Source organism: Mauremys mutica, chromosome 7 (genome assembly GCF_020497125.1).
Source record: "Mauremys mutica isolate MM-2020 ecotype Southern chromosome 7, ASM2049712v1, whole genome shotgun sequence".
In the NCBI taxonomy this organism is placed as follows: domain Eukaryota; kingdom Metazoa; phylum Chordata; order Testudines; family Geoemydidae; genus Mauremys; species Mauremys mutica.
Window position 1 is genome coordinate 62,073,492 of NC_059078.1, and position 12,884 is coordinate 62,086,375.

Below are 12,884 nucleotides of genomic sequence, written 5' to 3' on the forward strand. Positions count from 1 at the left end.
TCTCGAAGGTCTTTGCATTCCGTTTGCTGGAGCGCAGCTCCGAAAGCACAGACACATCGCCCCACACAGCAATCAGATCCGAGACTTCCCGGTCAGTCCATGCTGGGGACCTCTTTCTAGTCTGAGATTGCCTGGACTCCTCTGCTGGAGAGCTCTGCATCGTTGCCGGTGCTGCTGAGCTCGCCCCGATGAGCAACCAGGACATGGGATTCAAACTGTCCAGACAGGAAAAGGAAATCAAATTTTCCTGGGGCATTTCCTGTGTGGCTGGTCAGAGCATCCAAGCTCCGACTGGCGTCCAGAGCGTCAACAGAGTGTTGCACTGTGGGATAGCTCCCGGAGCTACTAAGATCGATTAGCATCCACACCTAGCCTAATTCGACATAGCCATGTCGAATTTAGCGCTACTCCCCTTGTCGAGGTGGAGTACCGAAGTCGAACTAAGGAGCCCTCTATGTCGAATTAAATGGCTTCCTGGTGTGGACGGGTGCATGCTTAATTCGATTTAATGCTGCTAAATTCGATTTAAAGAGCTAGTGTGGACCAGCCCTTAGAGTTGCTCCAGAAGCACAAACCCATAAAGGCATGCCTGAAGGAGCAAGACTCACACCACATCGGCAATTTAGAATGAGGCAGAAGTGCTGACATCACCTCAATCCTTAGAACGGCAACCCCTTACTGGGTAGTAGATGGAGAGAACTGGTAAGTTAAGAGTAAATTCAGTATTTAGTTTGAATGGGAATGGATAAGAGAATAAGGAGCCCTAAATAAGTATTTTTACCACATCTGCTACCCTTCCCCGTGCTCCCAGCTCTAGGTTTGCCAGCACATTCTGGTGCTTCACTAGGGTTCTTAAAAGAACTGTAGAAGCATCAATCAAGTCTTTAAACACCCCTGTAATGGATTCACAGGTCTCCAAGTGCTTTACAAAGGAGGTCAGCATTATTATCCCCATTGTACAGATGGGGAAACTGAGACATAGGGGGTGAAATGACTTGCCCAAGGTCACCCAGCAGGCCAGTGGTGGAGCCAGGAGAAGAACTCAGGTCTTCCGAGTCCTGTGCTCTGTCCCCTAGGCCAATGGATAGAAATTCATTCTTCAAAGAAACCCACCAACTCTGGAGTAGATTGCTGTGGCTTTTTAACAGCTCGCAGTGACAGTGTAAGGTAGGCAGTGAACAACAGCGTATCCAATTGAAGCTTCAGGGAAATTTAGGACAGCAGAACATAATTACTTGAGCTGGAATTTGGGGTCAACTCCTATTCTAGGGATAAAACTAACATGGGCTCTTTCATGGTAGCTCCTTTTACGTTGTATCTGACATCACAGCCAGCAGCCCAGGCACCCCCTAACACCATGCAGGGGCTTTGGCTCACTCCTGACAGAAGAAAAAGTGCTTCCTACTGAATCACTAACACTACTGCCTGCAGCAGCTGGCAGGCTTCCCAGGAACCAAGTCTTCTTCACTTTGAGGATGTGACAGATCCACAGCCCAAGCTGGAACATTAAATAGATTCCACAAGGAATCAGCCCTGTACACAAGGGGACTGCAAGACGTAACACATTATCCCCCTTGGGTGCTACTTATTCATATACCCAGCTCTTCCCCTTAACACTAATGCCAGCCTCCTCTGTTAGAGCAAGGTATTACCCTCTCGTTGGGAGAGCTTTGTCTGCGTTCCCCATGTACTCCGTGTTTTCTATGCCCTTGTTTTTAAGGCCATCCCGTTTTAACCATTTCATTTTGACAATCTATCACTCCTTTTCATAACTTTCCCCCAGAAGATGCAGCTTTGCTGGATATGCGATGGCTGCCAAGATGTTTTTCTCTCTGAAAGCTTCCTTAAGAGGCAGATTTCTCCTGAGAATCCAGCTGAGAAATACACAATATTCTTCTTACGGCATCATAACTTGCCTTTGTTTCTTGCAGCTTTCAGGCTCTGCATTTCCAATCTGTTGGAAAATGTTCACAACATGGTGCTACCAACAGGGATTCCTCTGTGGTATTTCCTCACAGACTTTGATAGCATATCTCTTTAAGGAATGGGTTTCCTTTATGCTCAGTCTCAAGAAAAAGCCAGAAAATCTCTCTCCATAAAAAAGAACGAGTACTTGTGGCACCTTAGAGTAACCAATTTATTTGGGCATAAGCTTTCATGGGCTAAAACCCACTTCATCGGATGCATGCAGTGGAAAATACAGTAGGAAGATATATATACACAGAGAAATGTTCCTTCCAGTGCTCTGTGCAATGTTCTCTCTGTATATATATATATATCTTCCTACTGTATTTTCCACTGCATGCATCCGATGAAGTAGGTTTTAGCCCACGAAAGCTTATGCCCAAATAAATTTGTTAGTCTCTAAGGTGCCACAAGTACTCCTTGTTCTTTTTGCTCATACAGACTAACAGGGCTGCCACTCTGAAACCTCTATCCATAAAGAAGCTCCCTGTGCCTCTCCTGGTTCTGGCAGTATTGCGTATGGGACCAAATTTACACAATATCAAGCTGAATTAGTTGGTAGATATGGAAAAATGGATTCAGTTGAGCTAATCAAGATTTACACCAGTGTAAATGTAGATTTACACCAGTGTAACTAAGAGCAGTTTCTGACTCAGTTATCTATATACTGCCATTATCAGACACTGGGTATCAGAAGTAGCCAAAACCCAATGTGTTATGATTTGGGCAGCAGAATGAGGACAGTGGTCAATATCTCCTCTCCTCAAGGTTTCTGAAAGTACACCACAGAAGCTATACATTATATGGAGTCCAGCTGACCCAAAAACCCCAACAAGGTCATCCTGTGTAAAAAGCATTTTATCGGCAAGAGAAAACCCGACCGGAAGCAGGCATAAAAGACATTTCCCAAATGTTTAACGAGCCAGAGCTGTCAGTAACACAACTGCTTAATTATTTATTGTGTTGGGAAATGGACAATTACAGTCTCAGATCCAAAACATACCCATGGAAATCAGAGAAATTGTTGGACTTGTCTAGGATTTTAGTATGCACCTGCTTGAAGAGATTATATTGCATATTCTGGGAAGAGCGAATGCCAATAATTGACATGGTGGACCCCATGGGCCATCTCCTCAGGTAATGTAAACTGGCATAGCTCCATTAACTTCAATGGAGCAGTGCTGATTTGCACCAGCTGAGGATCTGGCCCACTTCATAGCAAACTTTGTAGCTGTAATGATTTAGCAGATTTTTCAGAAGTGCCAAAGGGGTAGAGGAGCACAAGTCTTGTTAGATGCTTTTGAAAGATCTTCCCCCCCTTATGCAAGGAATTCCACTAAGACTGGTTAAAACCAGTCACAACCAAGTAGTCTTGGGATTATAGCAGACAAATGGAGGTGATCTATGAGTAAGGCTACAATTCAGTCACAGGTATTTTTAGTAAAAGTCACAGACAGGTCATGGACAATAAACAAAAAGTCATGGACATTGACCTGTTCATGAGTTTTACTAAAAATGCCCCTAACTAAATCTTAAGTGCTGGGGGAGGCGCTCCAGCGGATGCTGCTGCTCAGGGGCGGGGGTGCTCTGGCAGTCGCTGCTGCTCCTGGGGCGGGGGGAGTGGCCAGTGGCCCCGCCGCTGCTCCGGGTAGGGGGTAGCCCATGGGCTGCCCCCGCTGATCCGGGCAAGGGCAGCCCAGGGTCCCACTGCTGCCTCTGCTCCTCTGGGATGGCCCGGGGCACTGCTGCTGCTCTGGGGTAGCGACCAGGACTAGTTGCCTGGGGCCACAACTGCTCAGGAGGCCCTGGGGTCAGCCACTGCAGCTGTAGAAGTCACGGAGGTCCCAGAAAGTCATGGAATCCATGAAAGACTCACAGCCTTACCTAGGAGTAAGGCTATCATTTTGTCATGCCGATTTTTAGACAATTTCACAGAAGAGGTGCAGAGGGGAAAAAAATCACAGTCATCAAAAGGTCACACTGCAGCAGCAGCTCCTGTCCCACTGGGCTGCGTCTGACTGCCCAGTGTGCAAGGTCACAGCTCCATTCAGGTTTGACACATCCGCCCCTCCAGCTCCAAACCAGAGTGGTGCTCGAAGCCGGTTTTAATTTAAATTGATTTTAATAACTTTGTATTAAACTACCAGGTATTCAGCTCCTGTTGCTAGAGTTTCAAGTTCAACTGAGTGACAATCATTTCTGGTGGTTCTCTCAAACACACAAAGTCCAAGGACAGTGACTACAGACACAATCATAAGTACAAAGTCTTATCTGTACTACAAGTTTTATTAACACAATAAGTAAAGTTAGACTTACCCATGCATATAGAAACCCTGCAAAAATCCATGCAAGAACTAAGCCTACAGTCATACTCACATCCTCAAAGATATTCTAGGGTCTGATGGACCTCTCAATAGATGATCATGATGATTTCTGCTGGGGTTTCCAGTGGGGTCTTTCTACTTTTACCCAACCAGAAAGTCTCTTATATAACTTAACCTCAAAAAACTGGAAGTCTCTTAGAAAAAGTTTGTCTTTACTACATTTTATTAAGTTCATAAAAGTTGAGGAATTATAAAAGCATGTACAGCTCCTTATACATCATGAACACATCAGAGGAGAGAGCTATAAACTTTCCACCCTCTAATATAGGAAATATACCTTTAAGAATGAAAGCAGTATGTGATACAGGGCACTCAAACTCTTTGTTAAGCACCAGAGAGAAACACTTAATTCCTGCAGTTTCAATCAAAATGAGCATACAAACAACTTTAAAGGAAACTGGAAAAAAAGGTTTGGTTTTGCCCTTTTACCGTTCTTTCATGGTGCATGAAGTCAGATTCAACATTTTCTACACATTTTTGCATTAGAAATATCAGCTCTTTGGTTCCCTTTCTTCACTGTAAGTCCTTGGCAAGTTTAGAGACTTTGTCATAATAGCCTGCAACCCGAACTGCGGCAATCCCTCCTCCAAACTGAGTGTGGAAGGGATGACAGTTCTTGGCCAGTCAGACTCAGCAGCCTCTCTCATTCCTTTGTGTGGGAAGGCACGGCTGTAACTCAAGTGTGGCATCACTATTCTGGTAATGGAGTTCCACTAAGGATCTTTCAACAAAGAGAGGGAAGCAAGAAGCCAGTATTCCTAGGCTAATACACAAGCAGAGGAAAGCCTGTTTGGAATAAACTCAAGAGCCGTCTTTCTAAATCACACTGGAGCAGGAAAGTAAAACACTTTATTCTTGCTTCACCATTCACCTTTAAGTTTTGCTTGTACTTGCAGCTTAATCGTTAATAGAAATTGCTTATTACTAATGAACTCAAATAAAACCTTGCAGTTGATCATCTTTGCCCATCTCTCTATAAGGGAAGCCACTGACTACATTTGGTTATTCCTAGTTTAAATTATACAATAATGTTTTAGCTGTGCTGCAAAGAAATGCAATTTTCTCATTTTGGCATTGAGCTGTATCACTTTTCCATTAAAATCTGTCTCTGTAGCATATTGGCATCTTGCAGAGAGACTCAAGGTGGCGGTGGTGGAAATAAAACTCAGGTCGACTTCAATGAATCCAGTTTTCTTCCTCTAAAGGAAATTCATGTTCATTTAGTGCTGGTTTGGAAGCTATGGAGATTGAAGTTTTCTTTTTATCCACAGAACAGGTACAACAAGGAACTCTTTCCCATACACCACAAATGTGCCTCAGCCCTGACCCAAAAGGACCATGCCAGCAGTGTGAGGGCAGTTCATTCTCCATGGCTAGTTCAGCTCTTGGTCAAGACTGAAAACAGGTCACAATTAGCATCAATTTTGGTGAGATTGTTTGTGATATTACAGAGGCCGTAGATGGCAACTACCAATCACCCACTACTAGACTTACTTCTTACTATCACCTTGGTTTCAATGGGACTCCTCATGGTAGTAAGTATTACACCAGGCAAGTGCTTTGGGACTTGGCAGGATTTGAATTGGTGATTTAAAGGTAAAAGTATTCTATAACCTGTTACCAATCTGCAGACACATCCAGATGCTCTGCCTGGCTCTTTATTTTTGCAATTAAACCTTCATGGCAGTAGACTTTAGTCCAAGTATTTAGTGACATACATCAATTACTGGTAAAAAGGAAAGCAGCAACTCTAAAAACAAATTTTCAACACTGATGAAAGTCTCACAATAATTCTTGATACTGTGTCAGTACAATTTACCTTTTTATATCCACCTAAACCGTTCATTATTAATGCTTCTGTTCATTGGTGTAATGTGCACCCCATAATGACCAGTCAAGTAATCTACAGAAAATTAGACAAAGACTGAACATCACAGAAATTGGATAAAAATCTGAAAACATGACAAAATCCATGGCTCTTATTGCAATAAAACGTTAATACACCTGTTCCACAGCCCATCTACATTAAGATTTTTTTAAAATAAAAGGTGCTGCTATTTTGTATTGTTTCAATTGTGAGGTAGATGCCACTTTTTATATATAAATAGAGTAAATAGGAAGTTTGTCCGTTATGTCTCCAGTGAAACATACTTAAGTGCTGCACCAGGTACAGTAGAAGTCAGTAATTAAAATATGTACACAAAATGAAACAGAAGCGTCCAGTTTAAAAGATGAATAGAAAGTCTTATGGAGCAGAGTTTTGGCCAAGCACACACAGATGCACTCCTAATCAAAGGGTCAACGGAATTCTGGCTTTAGTTTCCAGACACCTTCACCATTTGGGCTTCTATGGAAAGTACAAAGATTTCTCAGAAGTTCTCTGAACACACACGACTGTGCTGCTGACAGCTTGGATTCAAACTCCTGCAGTATCTCCTGAGTACTAGCCTCTCCGTCCACATGAGCCTGGAATGCTATAAAGTTTCGTACATCCACCAGCAATTCGTCATGTTCCGTCGAAGTTGGGAGTGGAGCAGAAGCCTGAAGATTCTCATCGCCGTCATTCTCCATCCTCTGCGGTAAAATAAGGTGGTTTCTAGCCCTCATCTTAGCTAACAAAGATGATGAATCTAGTGCACCGGATGATGATTCGCCTGCTTCGAGTTTCCCGTCAAAATGTACACTGGAAACATTTTTCTTTACCTTCTCTTTCCTTATATCAGCATCCTGCAAATAAACACAGACACTATAGGAAAAGTTGGAGTTTGAGATCCATGGAACGTATTCTTAGTGAATTTGCATGCCATTCAGGCTTACACAAAAACAAACCAAACCAACCTCAACAAACTGCAGGAGTTAATTAGGTGAATTAAAACATGTCAGAGTCAATGTTTGCTAACTTCACAACTTGAATATGTATTTCAGTTGTTGGGAAGCTAAAAAAAAACCTCTCTACTCTTGAACCAGAGTGAGCACAGCAAGATGAAATGAAAGACTGGTGCAACTGATTAAAGTGAATTTGATGATTCTTTTTCAAAATGTAAGATCAAAACTGTATGTAATTCAAGGCCTAAAACTTTTGGAATTCTACATACAGAGTATGGGAATTATTTATGAGACATATATCCTAAATAGCAAAAGTTAAGCTAGAATGTTTTAACTAAATCAGCTAATACTATGGAAAAAATAAAGTAGTACCAGTTCTTGTGCTTTACCTTGCATCTCTTTCCAGGAGATATAGTGGAGGAATTTGGCACAAGCAAAGTAGGGTTCCTTTTCTGACCAAACCTACTCCTAAAAAACATGCAAGAGGAGTAATTTATTACAGTATCTCTCCTAAATATGAATTGTGACACTTTGTAGGATACTTTGATTGAATACTCCAAGTATTGTGGATCTTATCATCCCTTTAGTGATCAATGAGAAGAATTTCTTAGAATTTACAGACCTAGGGGTTCTCATATACAGGATGCAATTGTCACTATCAGAGGCCCAAGAGCAGTAGGAAGCTGTATCCTAGTACACAAGACAATTTACATTTATATAGGCCTTTCATTCCAAAGTAGTCTACAACTTCACCCACCTCTAGTGTAAAATGTAGCAGCAGTTTAAGATGGCAACAACACACATGAGTTTGAGACGGGAAGTGAAGACTTACTGTATTCAACTGAAACTGCAAGGGGACTTTTAGATAGCACCATATAATCTGAGGCTTTGGCTACACTTGCACTTCAAAGCGCTGCCGCGGCAGCGCTTTGAAGCGCTAAGTGTAGTCAAAGCGCCAGCGCTGGGAGAGAGCTCTCCCAGCGCTGTCCGTACTCCACCTCCCTGTGGGGAATAACGTACAGCGCTGGGAGCCGCGCTCCCAGCGCTGGGGCTTTGACCACACTGGCGCTTTGCAGCGCCGCAATTTGCAGCGCTGGAGAGGGTGTGTTTTCACACCCTGCTGCGGCGCTGCAAATTTGCAAGTGTAGCCAAGGCCTGACATTCACACTAGAATCTGACACCCAAGCTAACATGGAATGTGACACAGGATCCTTCAGGCTATGAGAGTTCAGGACCTTGGGTTTATGTCCCATTGGAAGATGGTGGGGAAGATCCTGGCACCCACTCCATCTCCGCTATGCCATTTTAGGGGTGCAAAGGGCACAGGTAATTGAGTTACAAAAAGTCAGCCAATAGGCTACTTGTACCTCACCCCACCCCCCACTGCAGTGCAATAAGTATTCTAGAGGGGGGGCATGGCCAGAGAGAACTGCTCCCCACCCCCCGGAATCCCTGAATGGCCCCTAGAAGGCTGCTCTGACTTGTGCTGGTTGCTGAATTTGCCCCAGCTGTACCCAGGAAAGGTACATATGTTCCCCTTCCGAGGTGTGCAGAGCTAGCCAAGGCACACCTAGGGATCTCATCCAGTAACTCGGACAGCACAGCATCTGTAGCACCTTGCAGGTTTCCCATCCAGGTACTTATCCAGCTTGAAGCTGGCTTAGTTTGAACGATCACAACCCCGAAAGTACCATTTTGTTAATATGGACCCTTCATTCATTCTAATTATATCTTCATCTCTTAACTATATGTGATGAGGAGTAACATTTTCAAGAGCGCCTAAGTGACTTAGGGGCTTAACTCCCATTTTCAAAAGTGTCTTAGGCACCTAAGTAAGCTAATACGGGAAAATGGGACTTAAGTGCTTTTGAAAATTTTATCCGAGAGCTAATATTTCAATACAATTCCTGGAATCAGCCCTGTATCTCATGTATAGTTTTTGAAGTAAATCCAGAGCAAATAACCAGCATAAAAAGCAAACTATGTTAACGGCTCCCTCTCTGGAGAATCCATGTGGGTACTAATCTTACTTTAGTCCGGATGGTGCCCCAGTCAGACCACTGTTGCCTGTCCAGGTTGGCACACCAAAAGCTGCTCCTAAACATCGCTGTCGGGAGATCTTTAAGGCTCTCAAGGCATCCTGGGCCACTCGGGTTGCCTCTGCTTCCACTAGCACATAATCTGGATTGGAAGCCTCCATAATAGCATCATGTTTCATCACACTGTGTACTCCTAGCATAGTATGTACAATGGGGAAGGAGGTGGAAAGAATGTGTAAGAATTAAGCAGTGAACTTTTAAAAAAACCTTAATTCATTTTTACACTGACAGTGGAAACAGTCAACATTTCAATACATCCATTTATAATAGATTCCTATTATATCAAGTGAACCGAAGTAACTTGCAATATAATAAACCACTTTTATTGCCGTTAGGGCATCAAAATTCATTCATTCATACTGGATCTCCCAGTTGTTAGTGCAAATTAGGAAAGTTCCATTGTATTGCTAGATGTAGGCTAAATCCATTTGAGCAACTTTATCTTCAGTGGAACTCCCAGTTAAGTGACACTCAGTTACCTCCCTTGGCACCAGTGTTTCCCACCATACTGCTGTCCCACTTATTACCTTTGGCCAAAAAGACCTGTGGTTGTTTTCACTATATGAAGATTAAATCACAAATATTTCCAACAGATCATTTACATTAAAGAAAATGTTTAAAAGTCATCTATTGTATTGTAGCTGCTAGCAACTACAATAATGGAAACCCACTTGTGTAGACTTTTCTATACTTTTTCCTAGCCTGGCATTGTTGCACAAATCAATAAAAAAAGTTACCTGATTTTTTGAAAAGTCTCTCCAAGACATAATCATCATTCTTCTTTTGTTCTTCCTCCTCCTCTTGGTTGTCCTTTCTGTATTGCTTTTGTTTCACCAGATATGGGATGCGCTCCCCTTCAAATCTGGCCCCTTTGTGATGTTTTGGCTTTTTAGGGTTATTCTTGTGGCCCTCAAGTGTCAGCATATCCATACTGTGCTTAGTTTTTGAGGTGCGTTTGTGAGGATTATTACCTAGTTGTTCATCTTCAAACTTACCATTCTGTTTCCCCTGGTTGCTCTCTGTCTCACATACGAGACCATGTCCGCTCTCAATACTTACAGTAGGTGCCCCACGCATTTCACCAAATAATGCAGAGTTTGAACATTCCACATTCTCTGAAGTCCATGCATTCCCTGGCAGTGCTTGGGATACAGACCCCTCGGCTGTTTTCAAACTTTTCTCCTCATCTTTAATCAGTGAAGCTATGTTATTTGTAGCTTGTGTACCAACTTTCGCAGAACTGTTTTGGTTGAAAGTTTCAAAGTTTCCTTTGGTTTCGCTAACTGGCTCTATTGTTTTAGAAGAAGAATACATTAAATGGCCTGTCGAGGAAGAATGTGATGGCTTGTCATATTTAGACGAGTTGTACTCCTTAAGACGCAGATCACCTTTGGAAGCACCATCAGCTGTCTTTTTAAGTTTCCATTTTAATTGGCGTTTCGGGGCTTGAACATCTGAACCAGTACCTGATATAGGTATGAAGTTAAATAATAATAAACATTTTGCATAGTCTCTTGTACAAAATCTAGATTTCACAGTTTAGGTAAAATGATTTCATGTACCTGCAAAAATAGCACTAGTTTCTGTCCCTTGAGACCTGTCTGGGCTGGTCAGAGTGAAAAGTTCGTAAAGATCGTTGGATTTGAAAAAGCGCCTTTGTTTTGGGTCTTTCAACACTCTGTTTGTTAAAAACTGTTTGAAGATTTGTCTGGAAAAACATTAAATAAAATTGTACCGCTGGCATGAAACAATGTTTAGCTATGTTTAAGTACTGAATACAGGGCTCAAGCAGAAAACTTTATCATCATGAATTTTACCCTGCAGAACAATTAAGTGGTGGGAAGATGATGTTTGTTTTACAAAGACAATCTGAGTTAGTAACTTTTAAACAACCCACTAAATTGTTAACCATAAGAATTTATTGCATTTCAGCAATCCCATAACACACTAGGTACCCACCATCCTGAAGTGTCCTATGAGACTTCATTTATTCTAAGTAGTAAATAACTTCACAGCTAGAGGGTTTTTTGTACATTAAAACTGAAAACCCTGCATATGTATACCACGCAGCCATCAGGAAGCTCTGTGAAAGAAGTCAAAGTGATGAAGTTTAAATGGTATGATGTTGGTTAGAGAGGCAACAAATCACATAGGCAGTGCAGCAGCACAGAGCCCGACTGTCTGCTGGTGTGGGCTGGACTACCCCACAGGGTGGAGGAAGACCAAGAGCCCATCCAGAGGGACTGGGTGGAACAGAGTCTGGGGGAACTAAGCTGCCAGAACACTCCATTCAGTATTGGTAGATCTAGGCTTCTGTTTAGCATTAGTCCACCCCTGCAGTTAGGCCCTGTTTGTACTACTGTATTCAATGGCAAGCTACTATTACCCTTTTCCTGTTCACAGTAGGATGGCCTAATAGGATTCTAAAATAGTTCTCAAACCATTCCCCCTTGTCCACACCAGTTTTCAACATAGTTAGTCCCTTGTCAACACTGTGCAGGGAAACTGTGTTAGAGCCCTGTTAGCAAAATCTGTTCAAAGACAGGTCACATTAACATGGTTTTGAACTACAGCATAATGTAATAATAATAATTATCTAGCAGAGGATTTCAAAGGTGTTTACAATAATCGATTAAGCTTAAAAAAACCCCATGCGGTTGGTCAGTATTACTGCCATTTCACAGATGGGGAAACGGAGGCAAAGAGAAATAAAGTTGCTTGCTCAAGGCTCAGAGTGAGTCCATCACAGCTCTCTGAAAAGAACTGAATTTCTGATGGCTGTTCTAACCCTTAGATCAGACCTCATTTCCTTTGTGTGGTCAGGGTTAGTCAAACTGAACCAATGTTTGTCAGTGGGAGGCGAGCCAACTAGCAGCGGAAGCCTTGTGTCTGTGTGGTGAAGCAAATAGCAAATGCTCTCCGTAAGTGCGGTATTGGATTATTTAGGGCTTTTCATTTATCTGCCTTTTGAAAGAGGATGTTCCCTTTGTGAAGAGAAATGTACATCCAAATGAGGCTGAAGTACCAAAGTACATTCATTTGGAGTTCTCATTAATGGAGTGATTACAATAACTGAATGGTGAAGCAAACTAAAAAGTAGTTTTGATTTAGAAGTGTATATGTTTTAAGGAGTTTGGATGCATTTTAACACATCTGAATATTAACCAGTTCTTCATGGGGACTTATTCATTTTGATATTTGTAAAATTAATAATTCGGGGATAGAAGCAAAACTATAAAGTCTGGTGAGTGGCTATTCTGTTTTTTATACTATGTATCACATATCATGCATAATACTAGAAATCTGATTGATTTCAGACTATATACCTGCAATAGCACTCTCAGGTAAATATCAGGTTTTGGCAGGTAAAGGAAAAGAAAATAATTTAAAATGCATTTATTTTATAACATTGAAATTGATTTTATATTGACAACTGTGTGGTGTACCACTGCATTCTGTAAACTTGCACTCATTCAACTACCTCAGTGTCAGTACACAACTCTGTTGACAATGCATCAGAATTAGCAGACTCCAGCTCACTTGTTTATGGCTGCAATGGCTATGCACGGCTAAGAGAAACAAAAAAAGCAGTAGCCTTCCTTTTGTAATG

General features: G+C 42.1%; 1 protein-coding gene across 1 annotated transcript in view; it reads right to left on the minus strand.

The window, feature by feature from the left end:
• Positions 1-4,494: 4,494 nt before the first annotated feature.
• The window catches only part of ERCC6 (ERCC excision repair 6, chromatin remodeling factor), an 87,525-nt gene continuing 79,135 nt past the window's right edge, over positions 4,495-12,884 (minus strand). Inside the window, exons 16-20 of the mRNA XM_045024660.1 lie at positions 10,837-10,982; positions 10,012-10,740; positions 9,206-9,407; positions 7,565-7,643; positions 4,495-7,076 (exon numbers count right to left, since the gene is read on the minus strand). Of these exons, the coding sequence (XP_044880595.1) occupies positions 6,648-7,076; positions 7,565-7,643; positions 9,206-9,407; positions 10,012-10,740; positions 10,837-10,982 (1,585 nt within the window). The 3' untranslated portion in view covers positions 4,495-6,647. The remainder of the gene's footprint in view (positions 7,077-7,564; positions 7,644-9,205; positions 9,408-10,011; positions 10,741-10,836; positions 10,983-12,884) is intronic.